At 38.1% G+C, this 21298-nt stretch overlaps 2 protein-coding genes across 2 annotated transcripts in view; one reads left to right on the top strand and one right to left on the bottom strand.

The window, feature by feature from the left end:
- Positions 1 to 2582, bottom strand: part of LOC134740887 (integrin beta pat-3-like) — a 394139-nt gene extending 391557 nt beyond the window's left edge. The window contains exons 1-3 of the mRNA XM_063673540.1: positions 2457 to 2582; positions 1870 to 2371; positions 1206 to 1537 (exon numbers count right to left, since the gene is read on the bottom strand). Coding sequence (XP_063529610.1) covers positions 1206 to 1537; positions 1870 to 2371; positions 2457 to 2575 — 953 coding nt within the window. The 5' untranslated portion in view covers positions 2576 to 2582. The remainder of the gene's footprint in view (positions 1 to 1205; positions 1538 to 1869; positions 2372 to 2456) is intronic.
- Positions 2583 to 15212: 12630 nt separating this feature from the next.
- Positions 15213 to 17184, top strand: LOC134740886 (uncharacterized). The gene is made up of 3 exons (XM_063673539.1): positions 15213 to 15366; positions 15932 to 16020; positions 16968 to 17184. The coding sequence occupies exons 1-3, from the start codon at positions 15213 to 15215 to the stop codon at positions 17163 to 17165; spliced, it is 441 nt and encodes a 146-aa protein (XP_063529609.1). The 3' UTR covers positions 17166 to 17184.
- The last annotated feature ends 4114 nt before the right edge of the window (positions 17185 to 21298 follow it).

Here is a 21298-nt window from a genome sequence, read left to right as displayed (position 1 = left end):
TTTTATTGTAATTCACAGTATTTTATTGCAATATTCATCAAATATTTGACCGTCTGTTGTTACCTAGTCTTAAGCTTGTATTTCGATTTCTGTGTATTTTTTTAACTTTATGGTGCACAATAAAGAATATTTACTTACTTACTTATATTTGTCGCGTCTCAAGGCCGCAGCGAGGCCTGAATCGGGGGCGTGGCTGCAGGCTTTGCCTTCCCCTCAGTTGGGTACCCTGCTCGATAATGACTCCCTGAGAATAGCGGTTGCCTTGCGGTTGGGTAGTAAAGTCTGCGAGCCGCACCGGTGCGTTTGTGGAGCCATGGTCGAGGAGGATGGTCACCATGGACTTAGTTGCCTGAGATGTGCAGGGCGTTTTTCGAGGCATCATTCAATCAATGATGCGGTCCGCCGGGCTCTGATATCAGCCAATATTCCTTGTGTTTTAGAGCCTCCAGGGTTGTCTCGTACGGATGGCAAAAGGCCAGACGGTCTCACATTGGTTCCATGGCAGAAGGGTCGGTGCCTCTTGTGGGACGCCACGTGTGTCAGTACATTTGCACCGTCCCACCTTAGCCTCACGCTTAGGTCTGCTGGGTCAGCCGCTGAATACGCGGCAAAACTCAAGCACACTAAGTATAATGCCCTGGAACCAATGTACGAGTTTGTGCCGATTGCAGTGGAGACTGCGGGACCCTGGGGAATGGAGGCTAAAGCGTTTATTAAGGAACTTGGTCGTCGGCTTAGAGAGAGGGGCTGCGATCCACGCTCCGGGTCGTATCTGGTACAGGGGATTTCGTTGGCTATACAGCGTGGAAACGCTGCTAGCGTGATGGGAACTTTTGGGCCCGATGCGATTCGGGGCGGTCCTTTAAAATGACTTTGTAATAATTATTATCATAAGGGATATTGACGAAGCCTGTTGCGGATAGCTTTATTGTTTGTGTGTAATGACGACGCCTGTTGCCGATTTATGGTTGTACCCATGACGAAGCCTACGTTGCGGATGTGAATTTGTCAACCCTGTATTACTTAATTCTAATGTTGTTTTGTGGAATTAATTTAATAAACTGATAAGTATTCATTCAATCTTATATTTGTATAAAATGACTAGTAAAATATGCAATCTACAAACAAACCTATATTGTTTACTCTATACAAGCTCACACAAAAACACAAAGGTAGTAAAGTAGGCCGGTACTGTAGGTACTTACTTGGCACCAGGACATTCACAAACTCCACAGCTCCAATTACCAATGTTATGACATCTTGTCGAATTTATCTTTGCATATTGAGAACATCCGCAATCCGATAACACAGTCACATTCAAAACTATCTTATCATTCAAACCAATTGGGTTAATCTTAATATAAAGTTGATCCTTGTTAAAGTGTTGCTTGAGTAGAATTTTTCCAGTAAAGTTAATTTCTTGGCCTGGTGTCACTTTGCAATTGTCGTAGTCGCAGTTTGGATCGAAAGTTATTTCGAAATGATTTTTGTCATCATCTGCCAAATTCAGTTTCAACTTTATTTGTTGGGATATTTTCTAAAAAGAAACATTTATTATTAATCTACTGTCAATCGCTCATAATAAAATGCACAATAGAAGCTAGCAAAGTTCATTATTTTAGAAATGAAACTTTGTTTTTATTTAACTTTAAAATAGATCAATGACTATTACTCGTAATCAATTATTACTCGTAATATCTTGTGGCCACATCACATATTCTGATCATTTCATGAATTTCCTATTTTGAATTGATCATTTCATTATATGGTTAGGTTAGGTATATTTCTTTCATAATGTGGCCAACCAATCGAGTAAAAGCAAAAATAAAGTTTTAATTAAAAAAAGAAATCTTATTCTCACGCACAAACCTCGTAAGTCTCGTCCAACATACTGGTAATAGCTTTAGGTTGGTAGCTCATCGCTTCCGACTCCGTAATGGCTGTAGCTAATGTATTGTACACCGTTTGATCCGAGAAACTTGACACAAACAATATCTTTATCTCTTCCTTCGTAACCATATAATTGATGATTCCTACTGATGGATAGTCCATTTCTTTTTCTTTAGTGTAATATCCATTTTCATCCAAGTAACATCCTCCATCGTAAGGTCTAATAATTCCTGCTGCTTTACCATCACCTGCTGCGTGATAAGCTTGGTCTGTCATCAATACTAGGATCTTTCTAGATTGCTTTCTCCATCCAGTTGTATTTTTGCATGCGACCGCTTGTGCTATTCCTTCTAGCCCACTCTCTGGGTCATCGGCGTTAGATCCGAATTTCAAATGGCCAAGTTTATTATTGAATAAATTTATGTCATTTGTTAATTTTAGCTCGTGCTTGAAAGAATATGTTTGGTTGGCTGAGATTTTGCTAGAAAAAAAAAGTTTATTGGACGCTACAGAAAGCATAGATAATTAGAACCCATCCCGGATGAATCCAGAGCAAAAATACTTACTTATTGAAAGGTATTAGATTCTTATCAATAAATGTGCCTAACCCCATATAAACATCTTGAGTCTTACTGCTTATAGATTCGAATATATTGTATGTTTGATTGACTAAGTCATCCTTCATTCTTTTCATAGAATTAGAAGCATCAAAGAGAAAGTAAAGGTCCACTGGAAAATTTACAGATGCTTTATAAGAGAAAGAGAAGGTCTGTTCCTGTCCCACTCTAAGCTTTAAATTGTAACTCTGAGGTTTGATTTGAACCATACGGCGGATTTTGGAACTGAAATCTTTTGATTCGCCAACTGTTATATTACTTAAAGGGTTTTGTAAGTCTTCTGGTGAACACCAATCATCCTTATGAGTCACTCTCACTGGCTTGCATCTGCTCCTTCCGTTGAAATTCTAGAAACCGAAATAATAAATATGATGAAATCAGGTGATTTCACAAAAATGTATGCGTGTTAGGTACACTATCCAAAGAACCAAAATAACGCGTGTCGACCCGCGCCGCGTTTGCATCGAAACACGCGAGATACGCATGCAAATCAGATGTAGCTTGTAGACTTTTTCATACCTACATTAAACGCTTATGCACATGAACAGGTTTTAAAGAACATTTATACTTTATTAAATAATTTTACGGTTTAGACTTACTTGTTTTAGACTAAAACAGATGAGTCTAAATCGTAAAAATATTTAATGTTAGTATGTCTCACAAAAGTTTAAATTCGAACATTTATGCTAACTGCACGCTAATAAAATGTGACGTTTTCAACCAAAAGGTACCACATTGTCGCTTGTTGATAAGGTTGATTTCTAATTGAAGCTATATGGAAATAGCGCCTTACTGACAAGCGACACTAAGTACCCTTTTGGTTGAAAATAGCACAAATGTTTTTACCTCAGTAGCGCACCACACACACAAATTAGGATCCCTAATACACTCTCGACAAGTTTCCCATTCGCACACACGTTGACACAGAGCTCCGTGCAGAAACACCACTACCACTAACAACAGACGACATTCCATTTTAATGCATTTAACCCAACTAATCCAAGAATAGTATTACGGAAAAATTACATGATTTATTCATAAAGGTAATGAGTCATTTTAATGTGGTTTGTCCTGTTGGTATTTGGATATAATGAGTCAAAGCGAAGGAAAATAATTATTTTTTGTAAATCAGTTTAATTTCTACTATAATAAATTTTAAAACTACCATTATGCGGGTGTGTTTGTTTCTAATAGTTAGTAATTTTAATAGTTATTATAATGTACATTTTTAAGCCAAGCAATAATGTTTTTTTATTTATTTAGTAATTGTAGTCGACATACCGTTAATATTTATATTTACACATTTGTAGCTAAAATGCGCCATTTTCAACCAAAATGGTACTTATTGTCGCTTGTCAGTAAGGCGCTATTTCCATATAGGTTCAATTAGAAATCAACCTTATCAACAAGCGACAATGTGGTACCTTTTTACTTTAAATTCTATTTTCTTTCGAATTTTAGGTGTCACAGATTATATAATTGGGTAAGTACCTAGGTATTCCGTAGGTACTTCAATTAGCGATGCTACGATCACGAACGCGATAGTAAATCAAATCTAAACGACCATTATTCGACCAGAAAATACCTCACCTTAATCAAGCTAAGAGGCAATAACCTCAAACGAGCTACATAAAAACATACAACCCTCCCAATTTCCGGATTCGCATAACTACAAAACCGCGGAAAAGGTAAACAAAAGTTAAGTGAAAATACGTTAAAAGCTGCCAAATTACAAGCCCGCAACTTCTCTCATACATTACTGTCATCAATAAAGTCTTCCCGCTATTTGAAACGTCGTAAACGCCAAAACACTCAAAACATTCCAAAGAAAAAGCAACTTTAATGCACTTGGCGTTTATGAGTTGAATTTTGGTTCAAAGATCACTTTTATAGCTCAAAAACTTTGTCCTTTTAATATTTATGGAAGTGAATTGTCTGGATACAGTTGATGTCCTATATTTGAGTTTTGACGTATATTCCCCATTCGGTACTAAACTACGTAACGTACAAAAATTACCGCCTATCAATTTTTCTACCAATAATGTCGTAAGTGCCATTTACTTTAAAGTCTATGTTTCTCAAAAACGACATGTTAAGTTAGGCTGTTTTGTCCAAAAATGTCAGAAGGGCGCATATATTTCAATTTTTATTCCACTTCCTTCCGCACCAAATAATCTGTTTGTCATTGAATCGCGCGACAAATGGCGTCGTTTGTCACGCTGACACGACCGATTTGTTTGTCACGATGGGATGTCTAATCGCATGTTTCTTTATCGGCGATGTCTGGAGGGAAACGATTGACAAAAAATAAATAAAATGTCAAAATCAACAAACCAAAATCTGGCTGTCAAATGTGTTTCGTGATGCACACTTGATGATCTCTTCTTTTCTTGCTGTTGTTGTCTGTACATGTTCGTACTTGTGTTGTGATCGTCACGAATAAATGTCTTTTATCTTTATCTTTATCTTTAAAATCTATGTCGATGTCCCGGGTCGTTCGTCGCTGTTCGTCGCCTGCAAGAGAGAGGTCTCGATCCCCGCTCCGGATCAATCTTTGCGCAGAGATTTTCAAAGCAGAAACGCAGCAAATGTTTTCACTGATCTTTGTTGCGAAGCGGGGTGGGTTGTTTATTAGTTTAGTAGATATTAGATATTTTATTCCCTCTCACTTAACTAACACGACGCGTGCAGCAGACGACGCTGCTGAAGCCGCCGCCAAACTCAAGCACGCCAAGTATAGCAACTTGGAGCCAAAGTATGAGTTCGTCCCGATAGCCGTAGAGACTGGTGGGCCCTGGTGTGCCGAGGCCAAAGTGTTCGTTGCAGCCCTAGCACGACGCCTAAGGGACCGCGGAGCTGATCCCCGTTCTGGCGAGTACCTGACGCAAAGAATTTTCTTAGCCATACAACGTGGCAACTCCGCCAGTATATTAGGGACCTTTGCTCCTGATGAAGCCCTCCAGTGGTGAAGGCCGGATTCGAGCCGGCGTCTTTAGCAATCCGGGCTAACGCCTTGAACCCCTAGGCCACCCCGCCACGGCGGAACCAGTCCCAATTTCTCAAAAAAACAAATCAAAAATATTTTGATTTCTTCACAAAGTTGTGTAGTTTAAATAGGTTTAATCTTGTTTTTAATTCAGTATATTTATAGTTTGTTTTGTATTGTAATATTTAGTAGACAAGTTGTTGAGTCAAACAAAATTTTCTTATTTTATCTAGATATTGATATTAAATTTCCTACATCAATGCAGTCAGCAGTATTGCTGTGCAAGTCACTGTTGACGCAAATGTCAAAATTGATGTTGATAACCGGAATTTTTATATTTTCGGCAGCAATGCTGTCTGCAGTAATTTCGCGTTTCACCTGCGATCTTTGTGGCAGAAAGTGTCGTGCTGCGATTGGACTTTAACAGCCACAGGAAAAGATGTGCCGCACCTCCGATCTCAGACGGCGCACATACCTCTTCTTCATAATAAACTATCGCTGCAACAATCATCTGTCAATATGCTGTGGCTAATGATGATGGATGTGGGTGTACTCTGAATCCCATTGGTAACTTTATGAAGAAAACTGCCAGTGATACCTCATCGTCAATGCTGCAACAGTAACGTTTCACAAAACTTATCACAGACTAGTTATATAGAAGATACCTTGTCTTCCATAGCACAATCTTAATCCTGTCTCGTGGGTAACGATAAAGAATCGATTTGTAAGCGAGCGCGTCCCCGGGGTCACATTACGTGTCCTTGGCATGCGGGTCTTTAGCGGTCCCCTGGTAGCTACGTGTACCGACTTTACCGACTTTTAAAGACATGTGGTAGCTAATGTTTTTATTTTTAACTCCAAGAAGGGAAGGCTCCAACCGATTGAATCAGGTATCGAAACTTAAATAATGAATGGAAGTAGTCACGTGGCTTCTCGTAGCATGTCTTCCCGATACAGTTTTTCGTTTAGCGTTAGTCGATGTACGTTTGTCATCTTATCTAACCCCCTGCTTTGAAATATTGACGATTTCACTGCTTTCTTTGATAAACGGGCTGCTGCTGTCACCGCATTGCTGATTATGTTCAACCATTTTAACTTAGATATTGACAATAACGCAGCGACGTAGGCGAACAACACAGAACATCTCGATGGTACCATAGTATTGCATTGTCACCCGATTTACATATGTATGCAAATTTTCAGCTTCATTGGAAGTCGGGAAGTGGGTCAAATTTTACTTGCAAGATTTGACCCTTACATACATACATACATAGGTACATTGCAAGTTAATAAAACGCTTGTAAAATTAGTGTTGTTCACCTTTAAGCTGTTACGAGTAAAAGCGCCATCCGATTTACTCCCAAGATACATCTTAATTTTGCTTACCTTAAATCTAGTGACGTCATAGGTAAACGATAAGTGGGTACAAAGGTGTGTAAAGTTACAAAACCCTCATCCAAATGACTTAAGAGGCATGATACTAAGATTAACGACTCAGACGCGACATTTATAATAAAGATAAATGACTTTAGCAGATTTACAAACATAATGAAGGACCTGGCTTCCATTTATTCTCAAGAGTATTAAAAAGTATGAAATTGCGGATAAAAGAAATGGAGTGATGAATGGGTGTAAAAAGTGAACAAAAAACGGTCATCCATTCAATGACCGTTTTTTGTTTTGAATGCTAATCGTTTAAGAATGTTTATCCTATGGTTAAAAAATTCGGATTGAAAATAAACAACAAATTGATACATTTAATGGTCATGGTAACTATGGTCCTGTAGTCTACATATGTATAGGCGAACTATTCGTCTGGTTAGTTAGTAAGTTAGTTAGGTTAGTTATTCATCTAATAACTTAGTTAAGAATTAGCTTTAAGTTTTTGGTTGGGGACTGAAAATCAGTGGTCTCGCCGAATCTCATCCATTTTACTGCGCAAATATTTGTTATTCTGTTTTTTTTTTATTGTACTCGTAATTTGTACTTGCTTTTGTTAACAAAAATATTTTTACTTTTAATTCATTGTTTTATGTGTTGGTAAATAATAGTATTTTTTCTACTCGTCGAGTATAATCTGTGTATTACGACTTCACATGCAACACTACAACCTTACTCTTTTCAACGTTGGATAGTCTATGGCACTTCCGACTCAAGCATAAGAATTTTATCGATACGGTTTAGTCAATTATAAAATTTTTGAAAATAGAACTTCATACATTTTAGTAAAATATTTCTTGTATAAGGAGACTCGATTCAATGCAAATTAGTCTACTTAAACACGCTGCTGCGTCGTATCTGCTTTGTGATTGGTTGGCCAACAATTGCTCCATAAGTCATAAAGGCGCATGTGACACCCTTCATATAGCAAGATCCATATCCTACGAAAACCGCTTAGCGTTGCTTGTTATTCTCCATAGGCTACGGTGGCCAAAATCGAGAAAAAAACTGTCTTAAAATTAAATTTAGCGCGGAGCAGGTACCAGGGTCTCATGAGTTACGAGGAGGTGTCGTTGACCAACCCGCCGGGGGCGCCGGCCCGGCGGCCGGGGCGTGCACGAGTATGAAGGTATCGCGGGTCACGGCAGCTCGCGTATCTTAGCTGTATACTTTTGGTTTGTTTACTTAAGTATATGATTCTACTAGTTGAAAGTATTATTTTTTTGTCTCGTAGAAAAAGTATTGTATACAATAGTGATATAATCAAGCTTTTCAATCTCGTACCTTAACTTAAGCAACTCAGCAAGCTTCGTTGCTTAAACACGGTACTCGACTGAAAAGCTCTCTATTATATCACGATTGTATAAATGTCTTTTTATTTATTTTATTTATTTATAGTACAACTATGGTTCAATAAGAGTTTAGAATGATTCACGGTTAGTTTCACTAGACTTGTAATGACCGGGATATAACCCGTGATTACCTTTTGTACTGTTTTTGAGCTCCCGATATTTCGACGCAGTTACATGCATCTTCACGGGTGACTGAAGATAGCGGGCGGGTGTCAAAGTTGTGTAGACCGCGCTCAGTCTACCCTCATTATTATTGTTCAGTTTTTAACGTTGATTTTTGAACGAGCCTTTTTGATTTACAAAATACAAATAGTTTATTACAAGTTACAAGTTACATGTCATGATGGTTTTCATATCATTAGGTAGGTACACATTTAACAGACAGACGCACGAATGATCCTATAAGGGTTCCGTTTTTTTTCCTTTTGAGTTACGGAACCCTAAAAATTACATTGTTGACACTGAAAGATCATATCCAGAACTAATCCAGTTGTAGTACAGTCGCCATCAGATATATCGGAGCGGCCAATGTGTTCACAATATCTGAACACGCACTCTAACGCCTCGACAATAAGGCGTGTTCAGATATTTGTGAGCTCCTTGGCCTCTCCGATATATCTGATGGCGACTGTACATGACCTGTTATTACAATCGGAATCCGCCTCCCGTACAAATCAGCCCGAAATACCTATAGTTGGCATGCACTACAAAAGAAAACGATCAAAACTGGACTTTATCTCACTGTAATAAAGCCTACAAGTGTTAATTCTTCAATACAGACATATATCTGACACGGCAGGTTAAGCCACAGCCGATTGAAAGGCACTGATCGATGCTCCCATATAAGCTGGAGAGATTTATGACGGAATGAGTATTGGTTGTTTCTAGTTCTGTCACGTCACTGTGATAATCTAGGCCAGTATCAATATTACGTAACATTTAAAACTTTCGCGTTTTGAACACATATTAAATCACATTTGCAATCGGGTCTATCGCGAATTTATTTTGTTACCATTATTGACCGACGTTTCGACACAGGTTTCACTGGTCGTGGTCGCGGCTAACTGACGTCCCAGCAAAATGTCAACAGAGATTTGTGTTACTACTGTTTTGACATTTTGCTGAAAAGTGAAACCTGTGTCGAAACGTCGGTAAATAATGGTAACAAAATAAATTCGCGATAAACCCGATTGCAAATGTGATTTAATATGTGTTCAAAACGCGAAAGTTTAATGTTAAGTAATATTAATACTGGCCTAGATTATCACAGTGACGTGACAGAACTAGAAACAACCAATACAGTTAGTATTGGAGATTTGTGTAACAGTAGTAACACAAATCTCTGTTGACATTTTGCTGGGACGTCAGTTAGCCGCGACCACGACCAGTGAAACCTGTGTCGAAACGTCGGTAAATAAAGGTAACAAAATGAATTCGCGATAGACCCGATTGTAAATGTGATTTAATATCAATATTACTTGCCTATTTTTCTCTTAGTTCGTACAGTGAAAGATAATCAATCAATCAATCAATCAATCAAAATTTTATTGGTAAAATAGAAGATTGGTAATAGTGAGTATTTAGTTTATTTTTTATAATAATACATTTTCTTTAAAGGCAGGAAAAAGAGGAGATTGTGTACCGAGTAATAATATGGCCTATCGGTTTCTTGATGGCTTGGTCATGAATTTGAAATCGTGAAATTGAATTTTGAGAGATTGTACTGTTTGGTGTCTAGATTTTCTAATTTAGGTAGGCATCAAGCAATCTACTCAATTAGGCAATTATTTGGGCGCGCATTTTAAAAATAATTCGTCTTAACCACATTTTTTTGCTTAACTAATAAAAAAAACTTTGAAAATAAAATCCTGATAAATCCCTTCAAATTAAAATCCCTTCGAATCCTCAAAAATCCCTTCAAATAAATCCCATCAAATTGACAAAGCAACAGCCGAAAACCCTTGAAAGCTGAGTGGCCCTTCAATAATTCATGTGGCCGCAAGGTTAAGTCGATCATGCCACCTCAATCACACATTACTGCTACAGCTTAGGAGAAAAAGAGAAGGATGCGTAGGGAAAATGTTGACATCATAATGTTACATAGTGATGCCTTGTTTTTGTAAAAGGATTGGAATTTTCGCAATGTGTATAGATCACTATATATGTATCAGAAGTAGGTACCACTAGTTACCATTTTCACGATCACGGTCACGATTCTATCTAGCTTTTTGTGTAAAATTCACTATCGTAAGAGCGTTTTTGTCCGATCCCATATCGGATGTCGGAAGGAAGTAAAATGTAATAATGTTTCTCTGTATTTATTTATGCATTTAATAAATAATTATTACTAAAAAAAGATAAATAACGCATTAAAGGCGGACAATGCCAATGGCACTCCTGCAGCTGTTTTTGTCATAGTCGCCTTCCGACGTCCGATATCGCAGAGGCGCTTCCGATAAATTCAGTCATGTCGGAGCCCCCGTCAGCTGTCGGACCGATAATATTTGTTTGTAGGCATAGTGCTTATCTATCTTGGGGGAGGCCTATGTCCAGCAGTGGACGTCTATCGGCTGACATGATGATGATGATGATGATAGTGCTTATCGTAATGTGTGTTTTTCTCACTACATAAAATTAGGCATTTTTAAATTGGTATTGCATTAAATATTTCCCAAATTTTCACAAACGTCCCACCCTTCTGTACGGGTGTCGGCGAACATTAATGTGTTCTAATGGATATGAATAATTCACGTATTGAATTAAAGCTAACTTTTACTCTGTTTACATTTGAATTAAAAAGTTGGGCGACGATTTTGTACGGTAGCGAGCGGGAAATATACGACCTGTTATTTTATCAAGCTGCAATTTTTTTTCTTGTTTAGCCTTATGTTTGACTGGTGGTAGAGAATGTTATTTGTTAAAACTGTACAATAGTTAATTAAAATTATGAACTAACTACTAGTTCGTTAGTTCATATTTTAATTAACTATTACAATAGTACAATAGCTAATTGAAATATTGAACTAACTACTAGTTAGTTCGTTCATAATTTTAATTAACTATTGTTCAGCTTTTTAAGGAATTTTAATATAATTTACTATATAAGTACTTATGTTTGTTCGTATGTTTTTAAGAGGAAAGGGGACGGTCGCTTCTCCATACCAACGTTCGTAGTCCCCATTTACCTCTCTAGATATTGACATTATGGAAAATATTATTGCATAATTTATTTATATTAACCATAGCTATGCGCATAATTATCCTATGCCCTTACGGTTGACATTTCTCGATTTTTTGGTTATTGTTAAAATTGTAGCCCTGGCAATAACCTTAAAGAATCTATGCTTATTACTAATAATTAATATTTATTGAATTATTATCACAGCGGACAAATGATGGTCTTAAGCGCCATATAGTCTAATAGCGTTTAAGTCTTTTGTGGCAATTTTCGCTAATTTTACCATTAAAAAAAACGCAACGACAAAAAAATCTATGTACATGTAACATATCGAAGCTGCTCACGCAAGCCAAGCCAAGCCTTGGACAAAAATTCTATCATATATCCGGATGTTCACCTCTATAGGTCGCATTTCCCAATCAATCCGCGTGAAATTATGTGAGGTCTCCGTTTTAGCTTGGACTTACGGTTTACGCCCTAAAATAGAACTCGTATCCTCGCATCTCCAACCGTAGAAAATTCGACTCGAATCGCGACTCAAACTCCAAGCCCCTATGCAAATTGGATTTTAATAAACACCAGCAACTTACACAGAAAGACTTAAGACACACCCTTTGCTTTACAACATAAGTTCTTTCGGAAGGGTGGGTGTAGGTGGAATAATTGTTTGACTTGAACCTTAAACTTCAAGGATACTTAGTGTTCACAATTGAGTCTGCAATTAGCTTACGTTTCAATTATATTGAAAGCCGGGGAATTTATGTTTAAAGATTATTTTGCTTACCTCAAAAGAAATTGTACGTTTCCCTTCATGAGAATACATTAAAATAAAAGTAAAACAGTGAGCATCGCACATAATACGAAACAGACAAAAACTAAAATCAATAAAATAAATTAAAACTTTTTTGTCACAATAACAAGTAGCACACTGCAGGTAGCATTATAAAACTTGCACTTAAAATGCTTTATAAAATTAAATTTGTACTTGTAACCTATTGATGCGTTACGTATTATCAGGAATTCAAATGCTATAATCAGATTTTCCAGAAAATTCCTGCCTCGCGCAGCTAAACTGTGGAATGAACTGCCGTCCGCGGTATTTTCGGACCGATGCGATCTTCAAACATTCCAGAAATGAGCGTACTCCCATCTTAAATTCCGGCAACACACTTGTAAGCTGGTATTGTCAGATCCGATATCGGATGTCGGAAGGAAGTAAAATGTAAAATATATGTGTATTTCTCTGTATTTATTTTTCGACGACCGGTCTGGCCTAGTGGGTATTGACCCTGCCTGTGAAGCCGATGGTCCTGGGTATGAATCCCGGTAAGGGCATTCATTTGTGTGATGAGCACAGATATTTGTTTCTGAGTCATGGGTGATTGATGTATTTAAGTATTTAATATATTATATATATCGTTGTCTGAGTACCCACAACACAAGCCTCCTTGGGCTTACCGTGGGACTTAGTCAATCTGTTTAAGAATGTCCTATAATATATAAAAAAAATAGTCCTGATTACATGAAATGCAATCAGCACGCATGCATTGAATTGAATTGAATTGATTCAAATTTAAAAAATATATTTTTCTTTTGAACTGGTATTGATACGACTGCCGATTCATTTAGCATGCAAGAATCAGCATGAGTCAAATACAGTATTTCATATTTACAACTATTTACATCTAAGTTACATAGCAAAACACATCAGTATGTATATAATATTAGACAAAACCCCCGTAACAAAATATTAAATCAGAATCGGGATCCTTGTCTCTAAAAGGGTTAACTAAGCGCGCTCAAAGCTTTGAGAGCCCGAAAGACGCGGAACTTGTCAAAACTTAACGAGAACGTATTTGCGGGGTAAGTAGCTTTTTGGCTAAAGCTCATGCAAGGGCTTTGACAGTATAAATTGATAGAGATGGCAACAAAATACGGAAGAAGGGCCTTCAAGGATGATTCACACTAGAACGGTCCGGTTCAGGGCCGAGGCGTCTGACACGTCAGTTTTTTTTATAGAAAGCATCACGTAGTTACCGATTACCCGTCATAGAAAACGTAGTGTCGGAAGCCTAGGCCCGGACCCGGACCGTAAAGTTACCAGCATTACTGCAACATTGCAGCACGAAATTACTGCCCAGTTGCCATGTTCCTGCCCATATTTTTCACATTTGCAGCAACAAGCAACTCCTGTGGTACTCCTGAGTACAGTCTCCATCAGATATATCGGAGCGGCCGAGGCGCTCACAAATACCTGAACACGCCTCTATTGTCAGGACGTTAGAGTGCGTGTTCAGATATTTTTGAGCACCTCGGCCGCTCCGATATAATTATCTGATGGCGACTGTACCTACGAGTATATTGTAGGTAGGTACCTAACAATGGCGATAAGATTTCACAGGCATCTAAGCTATAATTATTTAAATTAAATAAAACTAACCATTAATGAAAACAAAGTACGCAAATAATTCCCCACTAAAAATAACAACGTACTTATATTAGTATTTGAAGTAAACACAAATTGCGATTCGATTTCGTAACCATGAAGTTTGTTTAATAGTCTAATGCCATTTACGCCTCAGCCAACGCTGTCACTATTACCAGTGCCTCAGTAATTCGGGTAAGTAAAACTCGTACATAAACATGCAGTCGCAGCCAACTGGACGCTTTTAACTCCAGTTATGTTACGCTGCGTCTCGCGTAAGCGAAAAACTCGCGAACGCGAAGCGAAGCAGCGCGGCGCGGCGTGGCGGGCCCACGGCGTTCGCGTTCGCAACGAGATCGCCCACGTATTAGGACACTTCTATAAGTAGATATCAAAGGATTTATGAAATTCACGCAGCGCCGCGTCGCGCTGCTTCGCGTTCGCGTGTTATTCGCCTACGTAGTACGCTGCGTTACTCGTATATTGCCGACCCGAATACTGTGGTCCCTCGAGAAAAACCTCGTCAGAAATATGGCAGAAGGAAATTCGTTTGAAACCGCACACAGGCCAATTGGAACGTACACTGACATCAAAATTATATTTCAATCATGATATTTAGTCATCGTGCATTTTCGCTCGTACTTGTCTGTAGATGTATTGATGTGGGCGAAACGCACGATAACTAAATAACATGATTTTAATATCATTCTCATGTCAGTGTACTACGTTCCAATTGGCCTGACAATGTGCAACCACCTAAATACTAGGACATGAGGATGAACGCCCTTCCGATGGGGAGCGGGCGGTAATGTACGTAGAAAGAAGCTATAGTAATCCTACCCGTGAGTGACTCGTTATTAATATGTTTAATATGTCTGTGTCTCACGGAAGTTTTGTTATAGTCCTAAACTATCCTATTAAAACGTTCATCTGAACCTATTATACAACTATTAATCCTGTGTTACCATTGTCACAAGTCATCGCCGCATTGCTTCTACTTCTCGTTTCTACCATCATGTCAATGCATCAAAAATCCAGGCTGTAACACCGATTTTACATTTGCGACAGCAATGCGGTCAGCAGTAAAGTCGCGCTTTACGCAGGATACTGCGTAGGCGAACGCACAGCGGCGCGGCGCTGCGCGTGGTGAACTATCCTTTGATACCTAGTGTCCTACGTGGACAATCTCGTTGCGAAGGCGAACGCCTTGGGCCCACCGCGCCGCGCCGCTTCGCTTCGCGTTCACGAGTGTTCGCCTACAAATTTTTATGAAAACAACCCATTATAAAACGACTAATTAGTGCTTTTAATGTCAACAGTAACCATGGTCACATTTGGTCGGTCACTAGTCATCGCCGCTTTCCTACTACTCCTGGTCGCTACCATCGTATGTCAGTGCAGAGGTGATTCGATTATTCGGAGTGCTGAGAAACTTGCTGTGCCTATTAATGAATTCTATTGCTCCAATTTGACGAGAGGTAATTTAAAACAGAATTTATTGGAATATGCAATAGCGGGAGAAAAAGCCCTGGTGGCCTAGCGGTAAGAGCGCGCGACTTTCAATCCGGAGGCAACGGGTTCAAACCCCGGCACGTACCAATGAGTTTTACGGAACTTATGTACGAATAACATTTAATATTTACCAGTCGCTTTTCGGTGAAGGAAAGTATCGTGACTATCGTGAGAAAACCGGACTAATCCTAGCCCCCCCTCTGGATTTGAAGGTCAGATCAGAGAAGAAGTAACAATGGTGTTACCCTGTCAATATACCTTTCGAAATTGAAAAGGATTATTCTTAATAGACGACCCGCCCCGCCTTCGCACGGTTCAACTAATTTAAACAAACTCTTTACAAATTATACATATAAACCTTCCTCTTGAATCACTATATCTATTTAAAAAACCGCATCAAAATCCGTTGCGTAATTTTAAAGATCTAAACATACACAGGGACAGACATACAGACAGCGGAAAGCGACTTTTTTTTATACTATGTAGTGATGATGATATAGTTGTTGACCTAAATGAGTTTTTTACTTTAAGGCCAGACATGGGTAGACTGGAAGACAAGAGTGGTTGAATTGCCAAAGCAACATATCGACAAACCAGATTCGGATATTATCATTGACTATGTGAGTACACTGTAATCTTAATAGAATATTTTAAGCATTTTATTACATCAGACACTATTTTAAGTCAGACTATCAGCACAGAATAAATAATAGTATTATAATACAGAACGGCCACGCACCGCCCCGCCCCGATTCGAATTACCTCGCCCCGCGACAGCAGATTGTACCGCTCGTACCGCTAAGTACTATTTTTAAGCAACACAGTATGACGCATGACACGTGTACAGACTTGCCGTTCACACATCGGCATGTGCATGTCGGCATTGGCATTAATCCATACGGCATACCTATTAATATAATAGCACTGCATGTCTTTTCCATGGCCTCAGAATAATTTATCATAAAAAGTACCCAATTACAGACTGCAACACAACAACAACAACAACTTGACAGTCTGTAATTGCCCAACTCAACTATAATTATTCATTTCGATACGGTTTAGTCAACTATAGTGAAATTGACCAACCACAGCTCGCCAAAATCGAGAAAAAGACTGTCTAAAAATTAAATTTAGCGCGGAGCAAGTACCAGGGCCTCATGATTTACGAGGTGTCGTTGACCAGCCGGGCAGAACATCGCGGTTGCTCGCGTATCTTAGCTGAATACTTTTTGTTTGTTTACCTATATGATTCTACTAGTTTAAAGTATTATTTTGTTCACTCGTAGAAAAAGTATTGTCTACAATAGTGATATAATCAAGCTTTTTAATCTTGTACCTGACTTAGGCAACTCAGCAAGCTTCGTTGCCGAAACACGGTACTCGACTGAAAAGCTCTCCTATCACGATTGTAAAAATACTATTTCGTATCAAACAATATTATATTAATATATTTGTATATGTATGTCCAACAATGGTGATCTTTAGGCAAATGACTCTTTTCTTTAAGTTATCTCAGAAATAGTCAACATTTATGTATGTATAATAAATTATTCTGTTTCAAATGCAGTTCGTGCATTGGCCCTGGTACCTAAAAGGAATTCGTTTGATGGTGTGCAACTCCATCGGCCACCGACCCAACATCAGCTGGCCTGCGCAAGGCTACTCTCCTGTTACATCCAGCTGTTCTGCTGAGGACTTCCCCAGGTGCCCTGTGGGGTTGGAGATCTTCGTGGTGCAGTACCAAAGCTGGTGGCCTTGGCTTTAAAAAGCAAAGATTAAGCGCTTAAATAGGGTAAACTCACATTATTTGGTGTCACGCCTAATGTGGTGATACAAGTTTTGGAAGCATGACACCGAGGAAAGTAATTACAAGTTATAACACACATGTCATACAAAATAAAACATTACAAAGATCTTAACCTAAACTAGAACCTAACAAACACAAAAACTATTCACAAAATGCGCCCCGCGCCCCTCCAGATGCAAAGGAGCCCATCACGCTCGCCGCGTTGCCACGTTGAACAGCGATGGACAACCTTTGCAAAAGGAACGACCCGGAGCGAGGGTCATGGCCGAGGAAAGTGAATTAGGGCCTTTTAAATGGGCCTCACGGCAGAGCCACCGAAGCCGTGAAGCCGTGAGGTCAGGAAAGGAACTAATTCACTAGCTTTCCTGGGTGTCATGCTTCAAAACTTTATTACCGAATTAGGCGTGACACCAAATAATGCGTGTTTACCCGACTACTAATAATGGATGTCGTACAATGTGACTGAAGCTTATTTTGTCAGGTGATAACCAAAAACTCACTAATTTCTAAAAAAAATAAACAAAAATCAGCCTTATGGCAAAGATAGAAATAACTCCGTAATAGATGGATACAGTCTAAGGAAAAAACGTGCCTCGAAAATCAAGAAAATTTGATTCTCGTTCAGAGGGCGCTACTAGCTTTGGCCTACTGTCGTATAGATGGCGTTGACGGTTTCGTTTGTTATTTAACAATTTTAACGCATATCAGTGAAACAACATGGGTCAAAATCATAAAAATAATTAATGCAAATAAAAAAAATCATTTATCCATATTTAAATACATTTTATCGTATTTTTATAAATCTTTATTTTTAGTTTTAAAGTGTGTCGACAGATGGCAGTGAATTTACTGGGGTTACAAAATTTACTATGACAGTACCGCTCTAGTATAAGTTACTCTATGCTTATGGTAATACTAATATGGTTCACTATGACTATGAACTTGTGGTGTTAATTAGTGAGTTTTAGTTGTCATCTGACGATTTGTTTTGTTGAAAATAATGATTCTGATAATAGTTTAACCTTTTCTGATAATGTCAATGTTCCAAAAAAAAACCTAACCAATAATGACACTCCTGGTTTTAATCAGATCTAAACTTTTTACAATCTTACTTTAATGACATTTGATTTTCGAGTTCTCAATCCACTGTCGAATCTCTCTTAAGGGATCCACTGACTATCAGTCCGCCGGACGATATCGGCCTGTCAGTTAGAACAAAAATTTGACAGTTCCGAACAACTGATAGGCCGATATCGTCCGGCGGACTGATAGTCAGTGGGCCCCTTTATAAATTACTAGCGACCCGCCCCGGCTTCGCATGGGTAGTCCAACTAATTTACATAAAACCTTTACAAATTATACATATAAACCATCTGCATCTAACCGTTGCCTAGTTTCAAAGATCTAAGCATACATAATGACAGACATACATGCAGACAGCGGAAAGCGACTCTTAGACTACTTATATAAATTAAGTTATGTACCCATAATGAAAATTAATCAGAATAAAATTACACGTTAATAAAAGAAGAAAACTCGTCTCAGGCGATCTCTGATCCGTACCGAAGGTAATTTTACGCCTATTGCCCGGCATCTAATTCCGATAAAACCTATAATTTGTTCCGAACTAATGTATTGGCACACATAATTGATATGGCAGTTTGTTATAGGCATTTGTAATGTTATTACAATGAAAATAACACTGAAATATTTTCCGGAAATATTAAAATAAAATCTTTTATTTCATTTTACGAGTAGATAGGTAGAGTCCACCGGCTTGATTAGGACAAAGTAAAGGAGTGTCATTAACACGTAATATTTTCATTGAAACTTGATATTAGTAATGACACTGCCACACTTTTTCATTGCCAATGCCATGCAAAGTTAGACCAAGCTAAGCAGCGATTTTGATAACCCATACTGTGCAAGTGTTATTTGGGTGAATCAACTTTCTCTTGTTACTCGTTGCCATGGTTACGTTCTCCTGGGTCACTCTTAAGGTGGTTCGACTAGGTTACCCAAAGCTTAAACCCCGCTAGATGGCGTCACTTTCGCAAATTTTCAGGTTTTATTTTTTTGTGGAATAGTGTTGGTATCTGTATACTTACAAGTATGTTTAGCGCACTTTTTACATAAATATTGAACTATTATAATAAACATTGAATACTTCATTAGTGCAAAAAACACTTTTAAAGTCGACAGAGTGTTTCTGTCATGCTATTTCCTACTATTACTCACACATGCAAACAGTGTTTCCGTGATGCTTGTAGTAGACAATTTCATGCAGTGTAAGTATGCTGCAATGGCGTTGCGGTATGTTCGTGGAAATACGTGCAAGAGGATTCGGGTTCGAGACTGGTACGTCAGGGGTACTTTTTTTTGTCCTTTTTGTGTTATCTTATGTTTCTTATACCTTTTATTCTTCGAATTCTTGTCCGATTCCGATATAACCGAAATATATTTCAGTGATATCGGAAACGGCTCTAACGATTTCGATGAAATTTGCTGTAAGGGGTTCGATCTAGCTAGGTCTTATCTCTGGGAAAACGAGCATTTTTGAGTTTTTACTTATGTTTTCTTATTCTCCCAGATATTCAGTATTATTAATAAATTAGTTTATAACATTTTATAAAAATATGTGACGTTTTGAACTAAAAGGTACCACATTGTCGGTTGTCGATTAGGTTGATTTCATTTTGAAGCTTTATGGAAATATGACAACAATAAGTAGGTACCCGTTTGGTTGAAAACGCCCACATATATTGAAAACCTGACTTTCACAAATCTCACCTTTTTGGGTTCTTCCAACTCAGAAAGGATGGAGAATACTGACGATTCTTAGTAGCACTAGCCCAAGGAAGTCCAGGTTTGTAAGTGTCAGGTATCAGTTTTTTTTAAAGCGCTAAATATAGTTCTACAAGTAAAGCAATCCCTTACTGCCCAGCCTCTATAGTATTTTTCAAACTGGAAGGGTACGTTGATAGATTTCATCTCCATACAATTTATAACCTAATAATGCCAAATGTTGCAAAATTATATTGAATTGAGATCTATCATCGTACCCTTGCAGTTTGAAATAGTTATTTACGATACAAGAGCGGAAAAGAGAAAATTCGAAACGAGTGGCGACAGATTAAAACACGACCGCAGAGAGTGTTTTAATCGACACGAGTTGCGAATTACCTATTCGCACGTGTATCGTACAACGTTTTACAGTACATATGGCCCTTTAAACTTTCGACATATGCATGAAAAGTGCTCTTTACGCACTAGGGCGAGAAAGTTGCACCATCTGTACTGTAAAATACTTTTTAGTACATATGGTGCTACATATACGTTACCGCCCTAGTGCGGTAATTAGTTACGTGCATATGTCGAAAATGTAAAGGGCCATAATTATGTACTGTAAAACGTTGTACAATACACGTGCGAAAAGGTAATTCGCAACTCGTGTCGATTAAAACACTTCCTTCGGTCGTGTTTCAATTTATCGCCACTCGTTGCCAATTTCCTACTTTTCGCACTTGTATCGTAATGTACTAATAATAAAGTAGTAATTGTAAAATAAAATTAAAACTTTTTATATATATTTTTTTTTTGATTCAAGTAGGTACAGTGAGTAACAACATTGCATGGCCTTCTAATTATAACTATTATAGAAAACGGGATATTTATCATGTTTATTTATATTATTTATTTCTCGATATTTTGGCCGGTCTTGCAAGACCAGTCGTTGTGGAGATCCCTGGGGAGGCCTATGTCCAGCAGTGGATGTCTTGTTGGTGTAGATGGATTCACACAACAAATGAAATAACATTTTTTCATATTTGTTATCCGTAGTTGTCCCTGTACCTGAAAGAAAAATAATATCATGATAGCACAAAATCTCTAATGTTATAGGAAGAAAGATGATGCAACAATATGGATTCTAATAAAGTTATCATTTACTTACCTAGTAATAATTGTGTTTTTCATTCATAGACAAAATTCCATAATTTTCATCCCCAGGAAATGTTTTATTTTACTTTATTGCAGTGAGGATGCCCTGATTTTTTCTGGCTAATGAAGGAAAACATTATATTTCCAAGAAT

The sequence above is a fragment of the Cydia strobilella genome, chromosome 4 (assembly GCF_947568885.1).
Source record: "Cydia strobilella chromosome 4, ilCydStro3.1, whole genome shotgun sequence".
In the NCBI taxonomy this organism is placed as follows: Eukaryota; Metazoa; Arthropoda; class Insecta; order Lepidoptera; family Tortricidae; genus Cydia; species Cydia strobilella.
This window is presented reverse-complemented; position numbering and strand designations above follow the sequence as displayed.

What these genes read in the sequence shown, in the direction of transcription:
- LOC134740886 (XM_063673539.1), top strand. Translation starts at nt 15,213, where the DNA reads ATGGTCACATTTGGTCGGTCACTAGTCATCGCCGCTTTCCTACTACTC. An exon ending in TTGCTCCAATTTGACGAGAG is followed by an intron (nt 15,367 to 15,931) that starts GTAATTTAAAAC and finishes TTTTACTTTAAG; the next exon opens with GCCAGACATGGGTAGACTGG. An exon ending in CGGATATTATCATTGACTAT is followed by an intron (nt 16,021 to 16,967) that starts GTGAGTACACTG and finishes TTTCAAATGCAG; the next exon opens with TTCGTGCATTGGCCCTGGTA.